Source organism: Teleopsis dalmanni, chromosome 2 (assembly GCF_002237135.1).
Source record: "Teleopsis dalmanni isolate 2A chromosome 2, ASM223713v2, whole genome shotgun sequence".
Classification (NCBI taxonomy): Eukaryota; Metazoa; Arthropoda; class Insecta; order Diptera; family Diopsidae; genus Teleopsis; species Teleopsis dalmanni.
This window is the reverse complement of record NC_051847.1, coordinates 4,200,271-4,226,272: the sequence shown is the minus strand read 5'-3', so window position 1 is coordinate 4,226,272 and position 26,002 is coordinate 4,200,271. Positions and strand designations below refer to the sequence as shown.

The following is a 26,002-nucleotide window of genomic DNA, read 5'->3' as shown; positions in this document are numbered from 1 at the left end:
TATTGGTAAGATTAAGGTTATTTACAACTACAACTAATGCGTAAAATTTTTTTCTGTTCATGTGTGCAGACTTGGCTATCGTAAATCAAATCTACTACTAACGAATATAGATTAATAGCACACAGTATAATTATACATTATTTCAAAATAACACGAATTGCACTGTTTGCTCACAAAAAGACAATCATAATCTTGACAAGAAAGTGAAGTTGTTATTTTGTTGTAGATACAAATTGGCGTTCTTCACTCACTGAAAAGCTGTTGTGAAAGTATGTGAATTAGATAAAGATATGAGGGAAGAAGCAGAAGGAGCCACTACGAGTAGAAAGAAATTCAATACAATTTAAAAGAATGTTAACTATATGTATGGATCAAGATCCCACTCTGAACCGATATGAGAATATCGCTCAAGACAGTTTAATTGGGTGTTGCATATCAAAGAAGATTTACTTCTAAGCAATCCTAGTACGTTTGTTCCGAGATATGTACAAAATTTGTTAATCAGATTTATTTCAAATAATTAATGAAATATATACATCTTACACAATATCATTATAAAGCAAATAGCCCCAGTTAAAGTATTATTTAACATATTTTTTGGTTTCTTTAGAAAAGTTAATTATTATGTTGAGGCTAGTTGAGTCAGTGCACTTAAGCACTTTTACTTTCTACTAACTGTGAGGTTTCTTTATAACCCCTCTCTACGTCTTGACTGGATTATTGTTTAATATTTCATCGGACTAAGCAATGTTAGAACTTTGAAAAAAATTGACAATTGCTAAGTATAACGACGATAAAAAATATTTTTTAAAAAACTTTAATTCAATTTTATATTTTATTTATAAAAAACCAAAATTCTCTGTAATGTTGTAAAAGGCTCGAAAATTTAAAAAAAATTTTATGTAAATTATAAAAAATGTCTGAAAGCGAGGAAGACCTACGATTTGTTGAGGAAGGTAATCACCTTGATCATTTATGCCGTCTGCGCTTTGATAAAAAATCCACCAATGCACGTCTGACGGCTATTGTTTGTACTATTGGCCACAGTTCTCGAACAGTGGATGTGATTGCCAATATGATTCTTAATGGAATGAGCATTGCGCGCATGAATTTTGCTCACGGTTCTCATGATTATCACTTAGAAACAATTGGTATAATACAAAAAGCAGCGGAAATGGTGTCGAAAGAATTGGGGTATGAGAAAACGGTAGCTTTGATGCTCGATACGAAAGGTTCTGAAATACGTACAGGTCTCAATGAAGGAGGCGGTGATATTGACCTTAGAAATGGAGACATTGTTAGACTCTCTACTAACAAAAATTTGTATGATAAATGCAATAAAGAATCAATATATGTTGACTATCCGGACATTATACACCTCGTAAAATTCGGGTCTCGAGTCTTGATAAACGATGGACAAATTTCCCTTTTTGTTAAAGAAGTGGCAATTGACTGTTTGATATGTCAAGTAGATGTAGGTGGAATTTTACCTTCGCTTCGTAATGTCACTGTGCCAGGTATGAAGTTAAACCTACCAAACCTCTCCGAGAAGGATGCTTATGATATATCATTTGCCGTTGAAAACAGTATAGATATAATTGTGGCTTCAAATGTTCGTTCTACTGAAACCATATCTGAAATACGTTCCCAGCTGGGACATAAGAGTAAGCATGTGAAGGTAGTTGCCAAAATAGAGAACTTACAGGCAATGGAATTACTGTCTGATTTGATACAAGTATCGGATGGTATTCTTTTAGGTCGTGCGGGCATAGGCATAGAATTAAACCCAGAACGATTGTTTTTACTGCAAAAAGCATTAGTTGGTCAATGTAATAAAGCAGGTAAACCTGTTATTATTGGAGCTAATATTTTAGATTCTATGATACATCAACAGCGACCGGTTCTAGCTGATGTGAGTATATGTAATTATTATAAAATGTTGAATCCCTTATAATAAGTTACTTTTAGGTTTTTGATCTAGGAAACATTGTTTTAGATGGAGCGGATGGAATTATGATAACACATGCAACCGGTATAGGTAAACATCCTATACATACTACAAAGCAAGCACACAAAGTTTGTCGAGATGCAGAAAACGCATTGTGGTATCATGATATCCTTAGCGATTTAATGCATCGAAATCCAGCTTTGGTTGACGCTATACATGCTATAGCTGTGGAAGCAGTAAATGCGGCTAAAAAAACGGCTGCAGCAGCTATTGTTGTGTTGACAACTTCTGGAAAATCAGCATATCTGATTAGCAGGTATCGCCCCCGTTGCCCTATTATTGCAATTACTACCTGTCCTAGAACTTCACGGCAGGCTTTGCTATACCGCGGAGTACTGCCGTTACTTTATCCTAGTAAGATATCTAACTTAACATAATATTGCAGTGATCTTACAATATTATAATTTTATAGTGAAGTCAGATGCAGATTGGGTCACAGAAATAGATTCGCGTGTGAAATATGCTCTCAGTGTAATGAAGAGAAATAAAATGGCGGATATGGGTGAGTTTTTTGTTGAGATTGTTGCATAATAAATTGATGGAGTGACTTATTTTACAACAGGTGATGCGATTGTTGTGGTGTCAAATTGGAGAGATGGCAAGGGATTTACAAATAATCTCCGTATAGTTTATGCAGTATTCGAAGAAGATCCTATTGAATGTGAATTAAAGGATGAACTAAATAAAACTGAAACTGAAAACATATAAGTTCCACATTTCATTTATAAATTTTTCAAAAGGTTGATAATATATTTTAATGTGAATTTTGATTTTTTTGCATAAAATTTAATTAAAAATTGATAATACTAAATGTGTGTATTAATATCATTGTTCGTAAAATAAAATCTATAAAAAATATGAATAATACACCTGCTGGTAGTAGTCTAGTATCTTTAATACAGTTAATACGATCGATAGCGCTATTTTTAGTAGAAACCCCTATATACGTACTGAGATTTATAATATGTATAACACTCGACGCTATCAATACTTCATTAAGATTTATAATTTTATTTTATCAGCGAGATGTGCAATAAAGATTTCCCTGTAAATTTATACCTACCACTGATTTCAATTCCAAGTATTTAAGCCTAGTGCTCAATTTATATTCAAATTTGTTAGCGTAATGACTTGTAAGTGGACGCTAGTGCTGCTGCTGGGCTTAAGCATATCCACGCTAGCTGAAAAGCCGTGGTGGCAAACCGCGTCATTCTATCAAATCTATCCGAGGTCATTCAAGGATAGCGATGGAGATGGTGTGGGTGATTTGCGTGGTGTGACCGAAAATATGGATTATTTAAAGGAGATTGGAATAACTGGCACATGGTTGTCACCATTTTTAAAATCGCCCATGGCTGATTTTGGCTACGACATATCTGACTTTTATGATGTAGATCCACTTTTTGGCACAATGGATGATTTTGAAGATATGATGAGTAGAGCCAAGGAATTAGATTTGCGTATTATTCTTGACTTTGTGCCCAATCACTCAAGTGACGAATGTGAATGGTTTATAAAATCAGCAGCAAGAGATCCGGAGTACGAAGATTTTTATGTTTGGCATCCTGGTTTTGAATACAATGGAGTACGATATCCACCCAATAATTGGGTTAGTGTGTTCCGTGGATCGGCATGGGAGTGGCATGAAGGTAGACAAGAGTATTATTTCCATCAATATCACAAGAAACAACCAGATCTTAACTATCGTAATCCAGCTGTGAAAGAGGCTATGCAAGTAAGCAAAAATAATAGATTTTTATGAAATAGTTTTAACAAAAAAGTGACTATACTGTGTTTCCTCTAAAATAATTAAGTTGTACTGATTTAATATAATCGCATAATTTTCTTTAAGGATGTTTTATTGTTTTGGTTGGATAAAGGTGTTGATGGTTTTCGTATTGATGCAATACATCATGCTTTTGAAGTCGCTCCAGATGCAAATGGCAATTATCCTGATGAACCACGTAACTGGTGGAACAACGATCCAGAGGATTATGGTTACACTGATCATGTGTATACAGCTGATCAGCCTGAAACTCATCAATTGGTATACGAATGGCGTAGCTTATTGGAAGAATATCAAGCACAAAACGGCGGTGATGAGCGGTAAGTCGCGTACATTAAAAATATTCCTTGCATTTATATTGTTAAACCACATACTGTATTTTTTTGAATACAGCATTTTAATGACTGAAGCTTGGTCAGATATTGATACGGTAATGAAGTATTATGGTGATGGAACTAAAGATGGCTCACAGATACCATTTAATTTCCAAATGATCAGTAACTTATGGTGGGACTCCGATGCCTATCACTATTCTGAAATGATTAATTCTTGGTTAGATCGTTTGCCTGAAGGTAAAGCAGCTAATTGGGTGGTAAGTGGAAAGGAAATTTCAGTTATGAAAAAAATTGATATGGTTTGCATGTTTTATTTAGATTGGTAATCACGATAAAAATCGTGTTGGTTCACGTTTCGGTTCGGATCGCATGGATATGTTTAATATGTTACTCTTAACCTTACCTGGTTGCAGTATCACTTATAACGGTGAAGAAATCGGTATGACAGACGTGTGGATTTCTTGGAAAGACACTGTTGATCCACAAGCTTGTAACAGCTTTGAAGATGGGTATGAATATCGTTCACGAGATCCAGCACGTACACCTTTCCAATGGAGTAATGAACATAATGCTGGATTCAGTGATAGTTCCTCAACTTGGTTACCTGTCGGTGATAATTATCAAACTGTTAATGTGGAAACTGAGCGCGATGAGCCTTTAAGCCATTTGAATATCTATAAGCAATTACAAGAACTTAGAAATGAAGACACATTCAAAAATGGTGAAGGTGAGGTATTGCCATTGAATCGTTATGTTTTGGGTGTTCATCGGTAAGAACATTTATTCGAGTTTGTTACTTTTATTACATTGATTATCTTGTAATTTCAGTTACTTGCATGGTGATTACACATATGTAACGTTGCTCAACATTTTCGACAGTATTGAAAACTTCGATTTGAGCAACCATTTTGATAACATGCCAAGCTCATTCGAATACGTTGTGATCAATGATAAGTCAATTAGGGCAATTGGGTAAGTCTAAACTACATTAAATATTTACTGAAAATATTTAAAAAAAATATCAAAAATTCCATTTCAGCGATGTTGTTTCGAGCAAAAGTATTACTTTGATGCCTAAGGAATCAGTGGTCTTGAAATCAACAACCAGACAATAAACGACCAAAGTTATTTTAAATATTATAAAATAATTATTTGTTCTGCTATAGTTTTGTGCAAATACATTTACATTATTATCTACACATAGATATATAAAAAGTTATAAATGATTTGAAATTAATACTAGTTTGAGTTCATTTAGATTTTGTAGTTTAGTTTATGGCTAATAAATTTTAACAGCTTACGAAATTCACATACTTCAATAAAAAATGAAAGTAGTTCAAAGATTTCATTAGACCCTAATGCAAATAAAATTTTTCCAGAACCAGATAAAACTCAACAGCCATTCCTCGCATGGATTTGATAATAAATTTATGACGCTAAGTTTCGTTCTCTAATCAATTAGTTGCCTATTGGAAAACACTAACCGCCAAGTAAAGGTCAATTTCTATGGCTTTGCGCTATAAATAATAAAATTGCTAACGTTAATGCCTTCTTAGTGCTTATCAGATGCCACACGTCGAGTGCATGTTCGAAACCCTCATAAAATTTTATTTTACTTCGATTACACCTGAGATACCAGAAATTGAAAGCTCAAAAATAGATTTGCGTTCATATAAGCAAAAATAAGTAACCACATTGCAATAGGAAGCAAATCAGTAAATCACAGTACCTTATCGGGAATTGCGTTTAATAATTTGGATTCGATAAATAATTTGGATTTGATTGCATTTTATATTGCAATCGAAATTAAAATCAAATTTCATTAAACAATAGAGTCTTTATAATCGCCGCTCTCGGAACCACATGACTTCGTTATGATTAATACTACATTCATACATTTAAGAAGTTGTGAAATCATTATTACAGTAGATTGCTAAGGAAAATAAATTAATCAGATTCTTTAGTCTAAGATATATTATATCCACTACAAACTTATACTCGAACATAATAATATAAATCAATTATACTTTGAGACAAAAAATGGTAGTCCTTAAACGTCATCAGGTACTGAAACCTTTATTTGAATGGCTCATTTGATTAAAATTATTTCAAGTTGACTAAAATAATTCTACTCACGTCTTCAGATTTTAAAATATTGGGTGTGAAACTACGTTACATGTGTATAGATCCTTTGGATCTCAAAAGGGATATATTTCTGCGATTGGAACAAGTTTAGAGATAACATTATTCATTTAAAATTCACTGGATTTTTATCAGGGTATATGTTATATTACCAGTATAATATTAGTTATATTATATTAATATCTTTATATGTAATTAATACGTTAAATATTTACTTGTTTATTTATTTATTAATATACTGCTATTATGTTTAGCAAATGCAAATTTAATTTCTTTAAACATACATTCATTGTTTTATATTTCCAAAGGTCACGGTCATCTATTGCCACAATTTCGTTAAGTGCAGACATTATTAAGTGAAGACAATTAGTTATATATAAAGTCATATATGATTTCATGTGGTGAGTCAATGTAATTCGCCATTGTTAGATTCTTTATTAAATAAAAATCATAGCAATAGCAAGAGATATAGATTAAGTTACTCTCGGTTATTTCTGTTTAATATTAGCTACACAATATATTGAATATATTAGCTAATGCTTGTAATTATACTCAATATATATATTATTAGCTCATACGCCTGACTCGCAATCGATAAAGAGTGGTCTTTTCATTCTATAAATTTATTTCATTCTAAATGTCTGGTATAAGTAGGGGGTGTGCTATAAATGGTGAAATGAAGTTGTTTAATATTCCAAATATGGCGACTGTAGAATTTGATATTATAAATGCTCGACTGACTCCATTACGTCTTTCTTACAAACGTTTTTAAAAAATTATATTGAAGATTGTAATGATCAATTTTTGAAGTAAAAATAAAATTGATCTTACAGTGATGAGGACCTACAATAAGTAAATAATTAAAACCACTGAATGATAAATATTTCATGGACATTACCTCGAATGCTCACGACTAGTTCACAGTAATAACTTCAGTGGAGTTCTGGGTGGAATAAGATGCTGGATGTAAGCTGAAATTATTAAGAAAGAATAATTATATAAAATAAGGAATACTATATCAATAAAATAGTAATATTAACATACCTTCTCTGTGTGTCCGTCCAACTTTATTTTAAATAATTTTTTTTTAAAAATAATTAAAAGGAGCAGTCAGGGAAGCTACTGGTTTCTTTTTGGTTGGTTTGTTTGAAACGGAATGTACAAAACGAGTGACAGAGTATTCTTTTGCTGGATTTGATTAACTAAAAAAAAAAAACTTCTGTGAACTATAAGTAATATAATTGCATGAATTTTCCTTTTTGTCTGTTCGGTTAAATATACCCGAAATAAGTGCTGTTATTTTGTGCGGTAATTTTTATATTGAACACTGAATAAAGAAAACCGGTGAAATCAAAACCAAATAATTTCCAAAACCGGGGTATTCAGAAGTAATACGAGTAAATTAAAATAGGTAACAATCCTCATAGAAAGTGGCGCAAAGTTAAGATTACATGTGAACTACAACTTAGCGTGGACTCCAATCGAACTTAATTTGCGTGTAGAATTAAAAGAAAAAAAAAGGAAAAATTTGAAAAAAATATAAATACATAAAACTAAATAACTAAAGCCTAAAAGGACGAAATAAACTAACCGGAAATAAAAAAAAAATATAATAATAAAAAAAAAAAATAGAAAAAAAAAACTCATTTTTTTAAAACGAAAATTCAAATCAGTGGTTTAGTTGGTGACTTTAAACCGGGGTTATGTTCGTGATTCTTCTGATTAAAACATCTAAGCAGAATTGCTGGCGATCGCGCCAGCTATATCATCAACAGTAACAACAATTCAGACGCTAGCAGCCGCTACCACAGCTACAACAACGTTGCTCCTGGCACATAGCACCAGCGAACAAATATTATATTTTTTTTCCTATCTCTCTTTATATAGTAAATATATTATATTATACAGTTTCTTTTGCCTAACTTATATGTTCATATGTATGAATTGTTTTTTATTTTATTTTTAATTTTATTTTTTTTTTTTTTTTTAATGAAACAATTGTAAATTCAACAAAGCAAATAATCTAAGTCCACTTGAGTTTTTTTGTCTTTTAAATATTATTATTCAGTATTAATAAACAGAAATATATTACATATAAAATTTTTATGGAGTAAATGTGAAGATAAACTGTTAGATAAGCTAGGTCTAATTGGATTTTTTTTTGAAGATATAATTAAGTTAATAATAACAATAATAATAATAATGTAATAATTAAGCTTATATTATGTAAATTGTATGATCTATCTTATTAATTATTAGAGGACTCTTTTTTTTACCCCGCTCTTTTTTTGTAAATATATAAATCATAGGAAAGTTAACGTTGAATATTTTCTTTTTGTTGTTACAAACATAGACTAGACAGGTACAGCAGAGGAGCGGTGACGTCATCTCAACAACTGCGGTGAGTACCTCTTGTTTTTTTTCTCGGTGTTTCTTTTTTTTATATTAGTTTTTTTTGATATTTATATATTTACAGAAGAAAATTATAAAAAAAAAAATTAAAAAAAAAATCTAAAGTATATTGTTAATGAAATCTTTCTATAGTAGTAAATGGAGAAAAAAATGTTTTTCCTGAATATAAATTAAGTAATTAAATCGTAATTTACTCCTAACTTCGACAATTTACCTATATATTATAAATGATAGTTTATTTTATTCATCATGTTATTCTTTATTTAACAAGTTCGCTTTGTTCTTTTGGATTTGTAATTGTAAAGAATTAATTGTAATATTTTTTTTTATTATCATAGTCTTGTAGGACTTTCAAGTCATAAATAAGGTGAAGAGTATAATCTAAATTGTTGTGTTCCACATATAAATCTGACACAATTTTTTTTCCTAAGCAAATTTTGGAAATCTTGCATTAACACCTTAGGATACCCTGAGTATACTCCGGCCTTGGAAAGGGCCAGAAAGGTCTTTTATATTAACTTCAAGCATTCTATTTACATTAATATTGAACATTAATATTTTGTTATATTATGGACATTAATATACTGTCCATAAAGTAAATCTATAGCTGGACATATAATAATATATTCATCTCACTTAATTTCGATTAGGTTAGGTTAGAGTGCTGGCCTTGTGCGCAAAGCTCACTTGACTAGAGGTCAGCGTACGAGCAACTTCGAGAGGCATGACTCCCCCATTAGGTGAAGATGAACCAACCTAACAATTCTATAAATTTGACTAAGTCCGGTAAGGTAAAAAAGGAGTCCCGAAGACATTAGATCTTCTCCTACCTAAAGATGGGCATTGGCATATGAGGTAGAAAACGGTTACTTCCTCATCTTCAGAAGCTACAACAAAGACAAAAGTCATTATAGGGTAAATCCATTTTAATAGCATGTTTTCCTTTTATGCAGTGACCTGTCAATACCGATACTGCAGTGCTAAGCATGTTATGCTTTAGTTGAAGTAGTTGACTGGTATATTTTTGTGCAGTTTACAATAGGTCCATGTAGGGATCTGATAGCAGGTAATTTCGACTAGATAATCAATATTATGTGCAGCTACTTTATGATTGGGGACTCCATTTTTGCAACAAAAATTAATTTATATATAAAGAAATAGTTTTTACATATATTTGAGCTGAGTGAAAATTTGATTATAATGTTGCATGCATTAATTATATAAATTAACTATTAAATATAATCAATTTAAAAGGTGCTTTACATTTTAGGTGTATCGTATTTAATTAAGATCAATTGAATCATGTGTCATCATACGTTGGCTGTGCCATAAGCTAAAAAGTTGTCATCTCATTTTCAATCCAATTCATCTCATTTTATAAATGTTTTGTAATTTCGAACGCTTAATTTAAATATTCCTCGTCAAAACGCTGTATTTGAGAGAAGCGCCGAGTTGACCTGATGAAAATTATTTTAATGAGCGATCAGATAAGTTTGTGGTTATTTATTTAATTCAGTTGTGATTTACGAGAACTTGAGTCAATATTCGTAACGATGCCTTTACGCTTGGAATCATTTTACCGGTGTTTAGCTTTAACGTTTATTCTTTTTAGTGTTTCTAATGCTAATTACAATAATAAATATGAAAATATTGAGTACATAAAATTAAAAAAGACAAGTACTGAAAAAAAGTTAGGCTCAAAAGCATGGTGGCAAACAGCTTCGTTTTATCAAATATATCCAAGATCGTTCAAAGATACTAACAATGATGGCGTTGGAGATTTACGGGGTAAGTAAAAACGTATTGACAGAAATATTATTTAAGAGAACAATGTTAATAGATATATAAAATAAGTGAATATTTGCAATCAATCTATCATTATATGCTTTCCTCTATTCAATTACTTAAGTCAATAAAAATTCAATGAAGGTGTGATACAAAATAAACAAAAATCCTATTATAAATAATTTTTGTGTATCGAAGTATTTACCCATCATTTAAGTTATCAACTTCATCAAGTTCTATATAATAAACAAACAGAACACTTCAGTCCACTTCGATGACTAAGTCACTCTGTTTGCCATATCGAAAACTTCTTGAAATACCTAACACTTAAGTCCCAATTTGATTTGTATGGGGTGATATACATTAGCTCGATGATAGGTGATAAGAGATTGTAAAAAGCCACAATTTTCTACAAGGCTCCATTTGAAGGTTAAAGAAAGATTAAATATTTTTTAATGAGTTTTTTATAATACCTGCGTGTCTGCTAAATTTTATAGCCGCAATAAAGAAGAGAAAGATTACTTGAAATTGTTCGTATTTGGACAAAGTAGAACTACTTAAGTAATCTAGTAAAAGTATGAGATATATTTTAAAATCAATTATTAAGCATTACGAGGCTTCATAACTTATGCAACTAAGGTTTGAATTTGATTAAATGTGATCTCATTGAAATATATATTATATACATCAAATATATGATTAAGTATTTATTGGAATATAATTAATTTGTTATCAAATCAAATCGAATTGCAGTAAACAATATAAATATTAATTATTGTAAATATACAATAATATATATATATACCTACATATGTGTATGTATACGCAATACAATAACATTACAGAAGGAATCTGTAAGCCGGACTAAAAATAATATTCAGTTATTTGTCTATATACTTTGCACATACTTTGCAAAAAGTGTATGTTCTGGAGAATAGATGGCTTATTAGATATAAACAATTGTGAATTTTAATAGTTATGACAAAAATATAAGTTGTTTAATTTCATATTTAAAGCATAATCATAATCAAATTACTGTACAATATAAAGTTAACACTTAATCTTAATTGAACCACTCTTATCAGAATACGATTTATGCGATTGAGTCCTTATAAATTCATTTCAGTGCTAATTACTACTCGTTAGATCATATTTATATACCGAGTTCATATGTATGACATATGGTGTATACATTTAAGTGCAAGTGCTTTAATTTTTAACGTTAGTTGGAAATCTTTGATTATATCAATCAATATGAAATATAGGTAATTCGAAACATTTTTTATTTATGAACTAATCTTAACTTATTTTTGCCTTTATCTTTAGTGCAATAAAGATTAGGTTCGCTACAATATAAACTGGACGAAAAACAAAGTAGTTTTTAATATTTTTGAAAAAACAATTGGACACAAATAATTTTGAGAAATTATTAGACTCAAGCGAACGGTCGTCGCGATGAGTCCTAAGTGGGTCTTAGTGTTTTTGTTTTGCTTTGGCGCATCTGATATTAGTCTGGCTGCCAAGGCTTGGTGGCAAACAGCTTCATTTTATCAAATATATCCGCGTTCTTTTAAAGACAGTGATGGTGATGGTATTGGCGATTTGAAAGGTGTGACGGATAGTTTAGCTTATCTAAAAGAAATTGGGATTGCAGCCACATGGCTGTCACCGTTCTTAGAGTCGCCAATGGCTGACTTTGGTTACGACATATCAAATTTTACAAAAGTTGATCCGCTCTTTGGCACCATGGAAGATTTTGATGAATTGATGGCAAAATCAAAAAAGTTGGGTGTGCGTATTATATTGGATTTTGTGCCAAACCATTCCAGCAATGAGTGTGAATGGTTTATTAAATCAGCAGCAAAAGACCCCGAATATAAGGATTTCTATGTTTGGCATCCAGGTAAAATTGAAAACGGTGTACGCTCTCCACCCAACAATTGGGTAAGTGTATTCCGTGGGTCCGCATGGGAGTGGCACGAAGGCAGGCAAGAATATTTCTTACATCAATTTCATAAAAAGCAACCGGATTTCAATTTTCGTAATCCACAAGTACGCGAGACTATGAATGTAAGTAACTTAAAGGTATTTGAAAAAATTTAAGGTTGTGAAGAATTTTTGGATTTAGGAAATTTTACGATTTTGGTTGCGTAAGGGAATTGATGGCTTCAGAGTTGATGCCATACACCATGGTTTTGAGATAGCCCCTGATGCAGATGGCAACTATCCCGATGAGCCACGAAATGATTGGAATAATGATCCTGAGGATTATGGTTATGTAGATCATATATATACGGTTGATCAACCAGAAACACCACATTTAGTGTATGAATGGCGCAAAGTATTGGACGATTTTCAAAAGGAAAACGGTGGAGATGAAAGGTATTCAGCTCATATTTTGACTTTTTTGGAGTTGATGTTGATGCCTATTTTCTTTCTTCATCTTTATACTGATAAGAATTTTAATGGTAGAAGCTTGGTCACCAATTGACACAATGATGCACTACTACGGTAATGATACTGCTGAAGGTGCACAGATTCCTTTTAACTTTCAAATGATAAGTTACTTGTGGAGCGGTTCCGATGCCTATCATTACGCCGAGCTAATAAATGCTTGGTTAGATCGTATGCCTGCAGGAAGAAGTGCTAATTGGGTGGTATGTAGTTATCAAGACGATTTAGTGCTATGTGTATGAACATTTTTTTCACACTCAGATAGGAAATCATGACAAAAATCGTGTAGGTTCACGTTTTGGCAGCGAACGCATAGATTTATTTAATATATTGCTACTCACTTTGCCCGGTTGCAGTATTACTTATAATGGGGAAGAGATTGGAATGACTGATGTGTGGATATCATGGAATGATACTGTTGATCCGCAAGCTTGTAACGGGTTCGAAGATGGTTATGAGTACCGCTCACGTGATCCTGCTCGTACGCCCTTCCAATGGAGTGATGCCAAGCACGCTGGTTTTTCAACTGGCGAAACTACTTGGTTACCTGTCGGTACAGATTATGAGTTGGTTAATGTTAAACGACAACGTGGTATAACATTCAGTCATTTGAATGTTTTTAAGCAACTACAGGTTTTGCGATCGGAAAAAGTGTTACAAGATGGCAATGCTGAAGTAAAGGCAGTAAACTCTAATGTATTAGGTGTCAAGCGGTGAGTGAGGCAAATAGGGACAAATAGTACTACAATAAGAATTATTTTTTTTTCACTAATAGCTACTTATATGGGGAACAAGTATATATTGTTTTGCTCAATGTGTTTGAACATGTGCAATATATAAATTTGGATGACAGTTTCAAGGGAATTCCAAATGAACTGGAATACATACTTGTCAATGATAAGTCACCAAGAAGAAAAGGGTAAAACATCTAAATTATAACAAATATATTAGAATAAATCTATATTTTCTATTTCTATTTTAGTGACTTCACTTCAGTTAAAAGCATTACATTAATGCCCCATGAAGTAGTGGTGCTACGTTCGGTAGAGAAAATTTATACTTTTTCATTTCTGTAATAGTATTTATATAATTAACTAACCTAAATAAAAAAATTCTATATACAACAAACAAAAATTTTGCTATCTCAGACATTCAATGGATGGTAGTGATTTATTTTCACGCGTTGATAAATTTGTCATTGGGACAAAGGCTATACTCTGCGAATAACATATACTCGTATGTTCTTACACATTTTAAATTAATTTAAAAAATACATATTTAGAATTATTATTATTATTTATCAGCATGATTAAGAATAGCATGAGGAAGGAATGTATACAATGCTTATCTCTTGGTAGTTATATATTTGTGTGCTATATATATAACACACCTCTGTTATGCAGTATGTAGTGTGCTTTTATAGCCGAGCACACCAGTACTTATCTGTGATATGACTTACTCTACATGCACTTGTTAACGGTGCTATTGAACTCATAATGCGGTAAGCGGTAGCAATAAGCAGACGATAATATTTAAATAAGCCTAATGATAACCACAATATTATATAAAAAAGCGAAATATATTATTTGTGAGAAACGTGTGTCTAATGCCTCTCCCACCGACAACCGACCACCAACCAAGTTGTCAACATATGTTTTTATTTTTATTTTTATTATGATTTTGATTTTGATTTTTTCGTTACTCTGCGGGATAATGTTTTTTCTCGTGTCAGTCTTGTTTCGTAAATCGTCGTGTGAACACTGAGTTGTTAAGTGGAGAGATTTGTGGAATATTTTTTTAGTCATGCCGGGATCACTGCTGCACTGGGTGACATTCTTTTGCGCATTAAGCGTGATATATGCTGGCGTTTTTCCAAATTACCGTGCTCACTTCGACTTTGTTTCTTGGGATAAAGAGAAAACATTAAAAGAATTAAATGCTGAAAAAAAGTGGTGGCAAACGGCGTCTTTTTATCAAATTTATCCAAGGTCTTTTAGTGATAGCGATGGAAATGGGGTGGGAGATTTGAGAGGTATTTAAATAATATATATAGTAATGTATTGCGTTTATCGGTTTATTTTGTTATTGTTTTTAAATTTCTTGTTATTGCTTTGCCATGTTATTCATTTGCAAATCTTTTTTATAGGCATTGCAGAAAAATTGCCGTATTTAAAAGAAATTGGTATAGCAGCAACATGGCTTTCCCCAATATTCACCTCACCGATGGCAGATTTTGGATATGATATATCCAATATTACTGAAATTGATCCACTTTTTGGCACCATGCAAGATTTTGAGGACTTAATAGCCAAATCTAAAGAAGTTGGAGTTAAGATTATTTTGGATTTTGTACCCAATCACACCAGCGATGAGTGTGAATGGTTTAAGAAGTCAGCTGCGCTTGACCCAGAGTACAAAGACTTTTATGTGTGGCATCCAGGTAAAATCATTGACGGTACACGACATCCGCCTACAAATTGGGTGAGCGTTTTTCGCGGATCTGCTTGGCAATGGCATGAGGGTAGGCAAGAGTATTATTTACATGAATTTTTAAGCAAACAACCAGATTTAAATTACCGGAATCCGAAAGTGCGAGAAACAATGAATGTAAGCTTAAGAGAATATGTAAATAAATTTTGGTTATTGTATTATACAATTAAATTTGCTAGGAAGTTTTACGTTTTTGGTTACGTAAAGGTGTAGCTGGTTTTCGAGTAGACGCAGTGCCATTTGTTTTCGAAGTCGCACCAGATGCAAATGGTAACTGGCCGGATGAGCCTCGTAACGACTGGGTCACTGATCCTGATGACTATGGTTATTTAAAGCATATCTATACTGTAGACCAACCGGAAACAATTGATATTGTTTACGAGTGGCGTAGTGTTCTGGATGATTTTCAACGAAAAAATGGTGGAGACGAGCGTGTAATTTTAGCTGAGGCATACTCTCCTATTGAAGTGGACATGAAATATTATGGCAATGCAACAGCCGAGGGCGCGCAAATACCTTTTAACTTTCTGATGATCAATTGGTTGACAAACGATTCAGATGCATATCATTATGCAGAAACAGTGAATACTTGGTTGAAAAATATGCCTGAAGGTAGAACAGCGAATTGGGTGGTAAGGACACAATAAATGCACATTATATTTTATGTTTAAAACTATTTAAGAATTATCGAAATATATGGAATTTTAGATTGGTAATCATGATCAAAATCGTGTTGGTTCGCGTCTTGGCGCTGATCGTATTGACATGATGAATATGTTAATTTTAACACTACCTGGTTGCAGTATTACTTATAATGGTGAAGAAATTGGCATGACTGATGTTTGGATTTCGTGGAAAGATACTGTGGATCCCTCTGCTTGTCATACAAATCCAGACACATATGAAAAATTTTCGCGTGATCCCGAACGTACACCCTTTCAATGGAGCGACGAGAAAAATGCTGGCTTCAGTACAGCTAATAAAACATGGCTACCAATATCGGACATGTATAAAGAAGTGAATGTCAAACGAGAGCGCGGCATGTCACTTAGCCACTTGAATGTATATAAGCGGTTACAGGAGTTGCGTCAAGAACCAACGCTACGACATGGCGACGTACTAGTAAAAGCGGTTAATAATGCAGTGTTGGGTGTTAAACGGTAAGTTTGATTTAAGTAATAATCAATTTACTAATTACTAATTTATCATATAAAATTTTAGAACTTTATTGAATGATCACACTTATGTCACTGTGATGAATATATTTGACAATGTGGTTAATGTAGACTTGAGCAATGCTTTCGATGGTCTGCCAAAGCAAATGGAATATGCCATTATAACTTCAAAGTCCAGTGCAAGAATAGGGTAAATGAAATGATATATAATTATTGTTAATATGAAAATATTTTTTGATTTTCAATTTTAAATCTTGCAGAAATTTAATCAACATTTCCTCATTACGTTTATTATCCAAAGAAGCTGTGGTATTGCGTTCACCTACTAAATTGACAACAACGGTTGGGTATTACACATATTACTCACCAGAGGATCAAGTGTGAATAACATATGTGCTGTTATTAGATATCGATTTATATATAATTGTAGTTTTATTAATTTAACTATTAAAAACATCGCATAAATTATTTAGTATCAATTATGTAGTTTGACATTGAAAAACTTATAGCATCAAGATTTATTATAATATGGTATATATCAATGATATAAGAATTTGTTGAGTAATGTTGAGGAAAAAACTTTAATAACACTAACATCAAAGAGGACCGTATCCTAAAATATGTTCCCAACCTTCGAATGAAATTTTATTAGAAGAGCTCACATAAGAAACACTTAAATTTCTTCGCCTCCTCCTTGATTATTATAGATCTCCTTGATTATAACAAATTACGAATCCAATAGCAGACCATCGAATATGTTTAGGTGTCAAATCCTCTATTACACAATTATGAGTTGAAAAATATCTCAAGAACAAAGGATTGAAACTTATTATACTCTTCATACTTAAGATGCGTAGTAACTTCAAAGTATATGATAAGAAAGATATACAGGTTAACCTGCTAAACCTTATCTTCTAACAGTGATAACAATGTTTTATGAATTTTGATGTTTATATAGAAGTTTTTACAGAAAGTGTGTGCGTTAATCATGCGAATACTTCCATCTATCTGGTGCTGTTAGCTTGCATATATTTTCCGTTTTATTTAATTGGCTGTTGTTTATTTTAATAAATCTATTTCAGCTACGTTCTTGCACATAAGTTAAGTTAAGAAAGTTAATTTCATATCTTTTTTATTTTATTAAAATAAAACTATCTTAATATTGGAAGCAATTTTTTTTTTCAATTACTTTTAACTGAAGTATAAAAAGATGTTCGAATGGCAGAAAAAATGAAGTAAATTAGAGAACATTTAGTAACAATTTTTAAACTAATAATAATTTATTTATAATTACAAGTCGGAAATGTAATGTAATTGGACTTACAATTCGTTATTAAACAACTTTATATTACCTATTATTTTCAGTTTTTATATATTAAATTTAATATTAAACATTTAATACGTTTATTATAATTAAGTAATTGTTTTTATTGCTTTTAATTAACTTCACGATAAGTTCACATTTTTTTGTAGTGTTAACGATCTATAAGTTTCTACTTAGTACTTGGTTTATAAAAGTACGAGTATCATATAATCATATAATAAATATTTAAAATAAAAAATAATGAATAAATAACTTAAGATTTTTATAACGAGTAAAAATGTAAGTATTTCGAGATAATGCTTTTCAAAAGATTTCTGACCTTACTACTGAAAAAATAGTTATCTATTAATGTAAACAATGGAAAAATACAAAATAAAAAAATCACAAAAAATGTTAAACAAATTAGCAAACAACTTCTGAGCAAATGACGATTCCAATCGAAATCAATGATATCAATGAAATCTATAAAGAAATTAGATTTCTAATTAAAATACTTGTGTAGTATCGTGATATTGCACAAACATTTCCACTCAAAATTTAACTCATAACTGCAGTAGAAGGTACTCATCAGTTTAGCCCATTTGAGGCGAACTTTTATAAGAGATTCGTCAGTAGCACAGAACAGTATTTAGTCGATCGAACTTGACACATAAAGCAGCTCCAGTTTGATGGCTTTAATTTAGTTATATTTTCATTAAAACTATAAAATCATTGAAAATGCAGTTTTCCTTAGCAATAATAATATTTTTTATAATTTTTTTTGTACACCGTACTGAGGCTTGTAGCGGAACAGGTGGTGCCGTGCAAGGAACTGCTAGGACCAGTAAGGATTGGTGGCAACTGGCACAATTTTATCAAATTTATCCGCGCTCATTCATGGACTCTGATGGCGATGGTATAGGCGACCTCAAAGGTATCACTTCAAAGTTGTCATATTTGAAGGAAATTGGAGTTGCAGCGACTTGGTTATCGCCCATCTACAAGTCTCCGATGGTGGACTTTGGTTATGATATAGCAGACTTTTTTGATATACAACCGGAATATGGCACATTAGAAGATTTTGATAATTTGATCAAAGAAGCCAATACACTCGGGCTAAAAATTATTCTGGACTTTGTGCCAAATCATTCAAGCGATATGAATGAATGGTTTAAGAAGTCAGTGCGACGTGAAAAGGGTTATGAGGATTATTATGTTTGGCATGATGGATATAAAAACGAGAACGGAGAACGTGTGCCGCCCAGTAATTGGGTAAGAACAAGAAGATTTTCAAAGAAATTAAATGCATTTGAAGGATTTGAGAGTTAATGTATTTTATAACCTCGAGGTAAACTTTGTAGTAATAGCTAACAGTTAAAAGTAATTAGTATGGGAGTTTAATAATGATAATTTTTGAAATTATAAGGAAAAAAGAATTAATTATGTTATTATTACAAAAAAAGAATCAAAAACTTCAGACGATTTTGAGTTATTTTCTTTTATTTATAAAAACAAAACGATTTGTTTTGTAACAGAGCATTTGTTTATATATTTAGCTGCAAGCTTTCCGTGGTAGTGCCTGGGAGTGGAATGAAGATCGCCAGCAATATTATCTTCATCAATTTGCAGTACAGCAGCCTGATCTGAACTACCGAAATCCAGCAGTTGTGGCACAAATGAAACGTGTACTCACATACTGGTTAGATCGTGGCGTAGCGGGATTTCGAGTTGACGCTGTGCCTTGGTGCTTTGAGGTGGTCCCTGATGCAAATGGCAGATATCCTGATGAGCCACTTAGTGGTTTTACTGATGATAAAGATGACTCTGGCTATTTGAATCATATCTACACACAGAATCAACCAGAAACTATTGATATGGTCTATCAGTGGCGACAGTTATTAGATGATTATCAGCGAATACATGGTGGCGATACGCGTGTGCTAATGATCGAAGCATATCCGCCGTTGGACGTAGTAATGAAGTTATATGGCAATAGCACAACTCAAGGCGCACAAATACCATTCAATTTTCAATTTATTGTGGATGGAAATGCTGATAAAAATAATACACAACTACCAGCTAAAGAATTTGTGCGAATTATTGATAGTTGGATGAATCTCATGCCAGCTGGCAAAACACCAAATTGGGTGGTAAGTGGATCGCAATATTTATCGAATTGTATGAACATATATACATACTGTACGTATACGTGATAATTGATTTTTATAGATGGGCAATCATGATCAGAGACGAGTGGGTAGCCGTTACGGTGAGCAGCGTATTGATATCATGAACATGATACAAATGTTTTTACCAGGTGTGAGCGTTACATACATGGTGAGAATGTAGTTTTTAAGTGAAATACATGAAATAAGTTGATATTTTGCAGGGTGAGGAAATTGGTATGTTGGATTTGGATATTTCATGGGAAGATACACGTGATCCTGCAGCTTGTAATTCAAATCCTCAAATTTATGAACAATTTACGCGTGATCCATGTCGCACACCATTCCAATGGAGCAACCAAGAAAATGCAGGCTTCTCCACAAACAGTACAACTTGGCTACCCATTAATCCCAATTATGTTTCCGTCAATATGGAGTCAGAGAATACTGATTCTAAGAGTCATTTAAGTATTTACAAGCAATTGTCAGAGCTACGAAAAACCCAAACGCTGCAATATGGAGACGTTAAATATGGAGCCGTTAATGACAATATTTTGGCCATAAAGCGGTGAGTTAAATATAAGGTTTCACGGGTGTATTTCAAGTATCGTTGTTGTTTTTGAAGTTTAAAAAACATCTTTTTAACTTCTTTTATTCATTCAATTATTTATGGGTTTTTGTGTGAAATTGTGCTTATATTTATTGACTGCTAAACAAATTAATTCTTACAATATTAAAGTTCCTTGCCCGGTGAGAAGACCTACATTTTGTTGGCCAACGTTTTGAGTGGTGAAATGACTGCGAATGTCAGTAATTTACTACGTGTCAATGGCAATTTTAATACGAAAATTGTCAATACGATATCAGCACGCAGGGAGGGGTGAGTAACTTTGGAAAACTTTTCAAACATCCCTCCTAATTATTTTATTTATCATTGATGGAAATTTTTTTACATTTTGTATTACAGCAACATAGTATCTGTAGATAACTTCATTTTACAATCCTATGAAGCCATCATCGTGGAGTCTCCATAGTAGTTATGAGTTCTAATCTTAAATTCTTGAATAATGTAGCATAATTAAATTTAATTGAATAAAGTTAAACTTTTAATGACCAAACTTGCCTTTGTACATTACTTGCATTTATAGAGGCTGTTGTGGCAGTTGAAACCAACGGAGCTGTTGAACGGAGCAACCTACGAAATGAGCCACGTTTTTGATTATCACTTTCATTATTAAAACTTTTTGTAATGTAAATTCTTTTTAAAAAAATAATCAAGCGTGATTGATAACTCAAACAAATCACGCATTCTGCTCATTATGCGTAGCACATCTATGTATTGCCATGTATTGCCACAGTTCCTCCGGTACTGCGGCTCTTAGAGATTTCTTCTTCGAGCATTGCCATTATTAGGCAACACGTTGTAAATATGTCAGGTATACATGATGACAACAACTTTATCATTTAGGCCAGCTGCACCATCATCACTACACGTTTTAATAAAGACTTTTTTCCACATCTAATTTGGCTTTTTTCATCATTTGTTTCCCTTCGTTTATTATAAATACGTTCTGTTAATATTATGAGCTTGCAACTTCTGAAGGATTTCGGTAGTTTCAGTTCCATCTGTGGGGGTGTACACAAAAAAGATGTATTGAAATTTCTGTCAAAAGTTGTTTCCTGGGTGAAAAAAATACTATGTTGTTCTACTTAAATTCAAAGTTGAACATTTTAAGATGTTTTCATATCTCATAAATAAAGTATTTTTATACTGTCAATACAATACTAGTATGAAAAGTACCGAAAAGTTTGTGTTATAAGATATTTTTAAGTAAGTTTATGTACAGAAAAAATGATTAGCTATTAGTTATATTTGTATATCTTCCACTTCCGTACCATTAAATAATTTGTGTGCTGAGATGTAGGTATAGTCTGTTGCAATATCTACTTTCTAGAGTTTTAATGACATTTTTTCTTCAAGGATTTCAAATGAAGAGAATCAGCTTCATAGCTTAATATTTATTATTCTATGAAATAATGAAACTATTTGAAGTTGTCTTGATTTAGGAAGCAAAAATAAACGATATATGAAGGGAATATGAATATGAATACCGAACACTATAATGCTCAAACAATGTATGGTACTAATTTGAGCATTCTGTATTTGTAGTGATCGTAAAGTCTACATTTGAGAATCTACCTCATGTCTCTTGGTATAAAATATACCATAAACAGGTATCAGTTGTCTTTAATTTTTTCTTTAGTGAATCTTACTTGAATGTATCTAAAACAACATTCGGCTATTAAGTATTAGGAATTAGAATATCACTGCTTAGCTAATACGGTTTTTTAATTATTAAAATGCTTTCTACAGAAAATTTCAATGCTGTTTGTTGACACTATTTTTTAGTTCAGATTCACAAGAGAGTGTCGCCTAACATCACAAGGATGCTATTTGCTGTGTTCCTGAACAAAGCAATATTTTGAAGGGAATGAACTAGCAGATGAGATGGCCAGAAGGGGTTCTGAACTGCATATAAGGAAGGACGACCACTCAGTACAAACACCGATATACGAACTGTTTAGAATCATAGAGGAATTTACCAATGTGTTGACTAAAAATTTATGTGCTAATCGCGACTCTGTGAAATCTTTATAACCTTTTGGCCTAGGTTGGAAAAAATAAAACGAAAAAACTCTTAGGCTTCAGTAAACCTGCAGTTCGTGTATTTACTGGAATACTAAAGAGGCACTGTGCTAATGCACCTATGCTCCAAAGGTGACGAGTTCCAATAAGTGGATTATACAGAAGTTGCCACGATGAAGTCGCAGACAAGGCGACTTCAATTGCTTGAGAATTTCTTTTTCATTGGGCTGAAGAAGACAACGAAATAAAACTTATTGGATCTCCTCAACTTCATCTGGAAAACCAAATAGTTTAATAAGGATAATCCACGAAAATAACGGAGGTTAGCAACTCGCCTCTCCCTGCAAAATCTTTTTGGGCATCACAATGGACAATATATACCTCCGAGTGGAAGTGTTGCTAAATGTCAGCCCGCGCGTTCTTAACCTAACCTAGCTAGCTACTTTCGGCTATATTATCGTTTCTGTCAAGTGTTTAGAACTGTTAGTTAACAGTTTGACTGTTGTTTATTTGAATCTATTTTAACATAAGGAAATTTCGTGCATACAGATATTGTAAAAATATCTTTAAGTCAACATAATTTTTAGTAAGTATTTGGCTGAATTACTTCAGTAAATTCATTTAAGAGTTTTTATACTATTTGTTAATGAAATAACACTTAAGAAAATGAGTTGACAGCACTTAAACTGTAACTCCTGATTGTAAAGCTGAGTTTCCAGCACTTGAACTGAAACTCTCGAAAATGAAAATGAGAGATCGAATCTTGGTTTCAATCTGAATTTTATTAAATTAAATTTTTCCTTAAATACTAAATTATTACAAATTATTACAATAACAATATCTAAATTTTATTCTTTTCCTTTACCGTCTTCTTGCCTAAAGTGCAAGCTCAGCATATATTATGCAACCAAATTCTTTGTTGTGTCTAGCAACCAAGAATTAATGCCAATGCACTGGCCTTGATATATGTTACATTAGGGTGGCTCACGTTATAAGGGGGAAAATTAAATATGAAGTTTTGAATGAGCGCACCCCCTAGGAATATGCCATTGACCAAAAAAATGATATTCCCAAAGTTTTGGAGCAATAGGATTAAAAATGAAGTTGCGCCACTCGAGCAAAGTTGGGTTTTCAGGACAAAAAACAGTAATTTTTCAATTCAAGGTCATTTTTTATCTTTGTTACTTGTTTCAACACTTATTAATATATACTCATTTGATAGATAATTAAAATATCTTTTTAATAAGATACTGATGAGCAAAATCGGTTAAAAACTATGCGCAAAACACAATAATTAGTTCAGCGACTGTGCTCTGTTTTCTATTTCATACCTTTTAGATGGCATGCACAATGCAATCGAAAATGTTTACAAGAAACATAAATAAAAAATAAAAATAATACATTTCTACTTAATAATTTATATAGATATTTAAGTAGAATTGAAAATGTAGTCAAAACTAGAATTTTTTCGTAAACAAAGAGAAAATGGTCGTACAGGGAGTATGACTAAAGTTAATATCTTTTTAGCAAACGAAGCAAAAGCGGCTACAAATTTCATTGATTTTAATTGGAATAAATTCGATGAAGAAATTTGTCTCAAAATGAAAGCTGAATCTTTAATCAACAAAATTGGGATAACACAGACAGAGCGATTGAATTTATCACTCCTAGTTTAGATTCTCGATGGAGCATATGTGTGAAAATTTTAACCCACACTAGATTAGGTTATGTCGGAAGGCACGTGCTGACAGTTGTCAGCACTTCTACTCGGAGACATATATTGCCCATTGGGATATTCTCAAAAAATTTTACTAGGCGATGCGAGTTGCTAACCTTTGTTATCCTTGTTAAACCATTTGGTTTTCCAGATGAAGTTAAGGAGATCCGATAAGTTTGCTTTCGTTATCTCTTGCAAGCCAGTAAAATAAGGATCCCCAAGACATTAAAGTAGCCTTGTTTGAAGTCCTGGACAGAGACATAGGAAGTGGTTGATAGATTTTACCTCCTCTTCATCTTGGCAACTTCTGCATAATCCACTTGTTGAAACTCGCCACCGTTGGAGCATAGGCGCAATGGCACAGTGCCCCTGCACACGAACTGCAGGTTTGCTCAAACCTTGAAGGCTTTTCGTTTTATTTTTGTCCAACTTAGGCCATAAGATTCTAGCGACCTTACAGTCTTCGCGGTTAATTTATAAATTGTTAGTCACCGTATTGATTCCCTCTATTATCCTAAACAGTTTACATATCGGTGTATGTATTGAGAGGTCGGCCTCTCCTGTATGCAATTCAGAACCTCTTCTGGCCATCTCATCTGCTAGCCCATCTCATCTGCTAGTTCATTCCCTTCAATATTGCTATGTCCAAGTATTCGAAATGTACTATGTCCAACAAAGAGAGACCTTATGGTGTTGGATGCTCATCAGTGATGCGAGTATCTTGGAATTTAGATTCAATTGTTTTCAGTGCGGCCTATCTACAAAAATCGTGATATTCGAAGGACGAATTGTACTTTGTTGTTTAATGTTGATATCTTTTTCGATAGCATATATCTCGCCGTGAAAGACGCTGTAAGAAGCAGGGATTCCGTAGCACTGTCTTATCTGCATATCTTTCGAGAAGATACCTGCTCCCGTACCGCCTTCCATCTTTGAGCCATCTGCTTAGATAGTAACTGTAGAGTTACCGGTCACAGATCCAAGCTTCCAGCTATCTATCTCTGGTTAGATAAAGAGTGGGAACCCACTAATGAAGTTATTTTCCTCAAAGAACCTTATTGATTTCGTGACCGAAGAGATAACAAATTTTTTTGATCGTTTTTGCCTATCTAATAGTTTTATCAGTTTCGATCCATCGCCATGGATGGAGACGCAAGATTATAGAGATGCACTTGAATTCTGTGCCAGACTTTATATGATAAATGATTGAAAGAGGAATTAGGCTTATGATGGATTATAATTCGATTTTGACAAAATATGAAGAGGAAAAACAATATGTTCTGCAAGTAGTCGAACATTATCATAAAAATTATCCTTCACATAGTCAGATTTATGTCATAAAACATAATAAACACAATATATTAATTACTGAAAAAAAAAAGTTTTATTGAAATTATAATTTTTTATAAATAATTAACTAAATCGTAGCATATACCAATTACGTAATTGTGCATGCCATCTAAAAGGTATGAAATAGAAAACAGAGCACAGTCGCTGAACTAATTATTGTGTTTTGCGCATAGTTTTTAACCGATTTTGCTCATCAGTATCTTATTAAAAAGATATTTTAATTATCTTTCAAA

The 26,002-nt window shown here is 32.5% G+C and overlaps 5 protein-coding genes across 6 annotated transcripts; all 5 read left to right on the top strand.

The window, feature by feature from the left end:
- The first annotated feature begins 827 nt into the window (after positions 1–827).
- On the top strand, positions 828–2,747 carry LOC119681660 (pyruvate kinase-like). Its single transcript, XM_038094918.1, has 4 exons — positions 828–1,912; positions 1,969–2,362; positions 2,421–2,510; positions 2,571–2,747. Exons 1-4 carry the CDS (start codon positions 917–919, stop codon positions 2,714–2,716), a joined length of 1,626 nt encoding a protein of 541 aa, XP_037950846.1. The 5' UTR covers positions 828–916; the 3' UTR covers positions 2,717–2,747.
- Positions 2,748–3,121: 374 nt separating this feature from the next.
- Positions 3,122–5,319, top strand: LOC119681659 (maltase A3-like). The gene is made up of 6 exons (XM_038094917.1): positions 3,122–3,743; positions 3,861–4,114; positions 4,188–4,386; positions 4,448–4,899; positions 4,958–5,101; positions 5,169–5,319. The coding sequence occupies exons 1-6, from the start codon at positions 3,135–3,137 to the stop codon at positions 5,242–5,244; spliced, it is 1,734 nt and encodes a 577-aa protein (XP_037950845.1). The 5' UTR covers positions 3,122–3,134; the 3' UTR covers positions 5,245–5,319.
- Positions 5,320–10,199: 4,880 nt separating this feature from the next.
- On the top strand, positions 10,200–17,066 carry LOC119678769 (maltase A3-like). Of its 2 annotated transcripts, none has more exons than XM_038090819.1 (6): positions 10,200–10,471; positions 15,069–15,529; positions 15,592–16,044; positions 16,121–16,572; positions 16,634–16,777; positions 16,848–17,066. In XM_038090819.1, the coding sequence occupies exons 1-6, from the start codon at positions 10,237–10,239 to the stop codon at positions 16,969–16,971; spliced, it is 1,869 nt and encodes a 622-aa protein (XP_037946747.1). In that variant the 5' UTR covers positions 10,200–10,236; the 3' UTR covers positions 16,972–17,066. The 2 variants fall into 2 exon arrangements, with proteins under 2 accessions (XP_037946747.1, XP_037946748.1); XM_038090820.1 differs by lacking the exon at positions 10,200–10,471 and adding an exon at positions 14,641–14,954.
- Positions 11,808–14,031, top strand: LOC119678770 (maltase A3-like). The gene is made up of 6 exons (XM_038090821.1): positions 11,808–12,538; positions 12,597–12,850; positions 12,927–13,125; positions 13,184–13,635; positions 13,698–13,841; positions 13,905–14,031. The coding sequence occupies exons 1-6, from the start codon at positions 11,924–11,926 to the stop codon at positions 13,996–13,998; spliced, it is 1,758 nt and encodes a 585-aa protein (XP_037946749.1). The 5' UTR covers positions 11,808–11,923; the 3' UTR covers positions 13,999–14,031.
- Positions 17,067–18,529: 1,463 nt separating the features above from the next.
- On the top strand, positions 18,530–21,173 carry LOC119683329 (maltase A3-like). The gene is made up of 6 exons (XM_038096983.1): positions 18,530–19,162; positions 19,447–20,040; positions 20,120–20,227; positions 20,280–20,623; positions 20,795–20,935; positions 21,023–21,173. Exons 1-6 carry the CDS (start codon positions 18,629–18,631, stop codon positions 21,087–21,089), a joined length of 1,788 nt encoding a protein of 595 aa, XP_037952911.1. The 5' UTR covers positions 18,530–18,628; the 3' UTR covers positions 21,090–21,173.
- Positions 21,174–26,002: the final 4,829 nt, after the last annotated feature.

Coding starts and splice junctions, on each gene's coding strand:
- LOC119678769 (XM_038090819.1), top strand. CDS start 10,237: ATGCCTTTACGCTTGGAATCATTTTACCGGTGTTTAGCTTTAACGTTT. Junction 10,472..15,068: donor TGGCGTTGGAGATTTACGGG/GTAAGTAAAAAC, acceptor TCTTTTTTATAG/GCATTGCAGAAAAATTGCCG. Junction 16,045..16,120: donor GTAGAACAGCGAATTGGGTG/GTAAGGACACAA, acceptor ATGGAATTTTAG/ATTGGTAATCATGATCAAAA.
- LOC119683329 (XM_038096983.1), top strand. CDS start 18,629: ATGCAGTTTTCCTTAGCAATAATAATATTTTTTATAATTTTTTTTGTA. Junction 20,228..20,279: donor GTGTGAGCGTTACATACATG/GTGAGAATGTAG, acceptor GATATTTTGCAG/GGTGAGGAAATTGGTATGTT. Junction 20,624..20,794: donor AATATTTTGGCCATAAAGCG/GTGAGTTAAATA, acceptor ACAATATTAAAG/TTCCTTGCCCGGTGAGAAGA.
- LOC119681660 (XM_038094918.1), top strand. CDS start 917: ATGTCTGAAAGCGAGGAAGACCTACGATTTGTTGAGGAAGGTAATCAC. Junction 2,363..2,420: donor ACTGCCGTTACTTTATCCTA/GTAAGATATCTA, acceptor ATAATTTTATAG/TGAAGTCAGATGCAGATTGG. Junction 2,511..2,570: donor AAATAAAATGGCGGATATGG/GTGAGTTTTTTG, acceptor ATTTTACAACAG/GTGATGCGATTGTTGTGGTG.
- LOC119678770 (XM_038090821.1), top strand. CDS start 11,924: ATGAGTCCTAAGTGGGTCTTAGTGTTTTTGTTTTGCTTTGGCGCATCT. Junction 12,539..12,596: donor AAGTACGCGAGACTATGAAT/GTAAGTAACTTA, acceptor TTTTGGATTTAG/GAAATTTTACGATTTTGGTT. Junction 13,636..13,697: donor AATGTATTAGGTGTCAAGCG/GTGAGTGAGGCA, acceptor TTTCACTAATAG/CTACTTATATGGGGAACAAG.
- LOC119681659 (XM_038094917.1), top strand. CDS start 3,135: ATGACTTGTAAGTGGACGCTAGTGCTGCTGCTGGGCTTAAGCATATCC. Junction 3,744..3,860: donor CTGTGAAAGAGGCTATGCAA/GTAAGCAAAAAT, acceptor ATTTTCTTTAAG/GATGTTTTATTGTTTTGGTT. Junction 4,115..4,187: donor CAAAACGGCGGTGATGAGCG/GTAAGTCGCGTA, acceptor TTTTGAATACAG/CATTTTAATGACTGAAGCTT.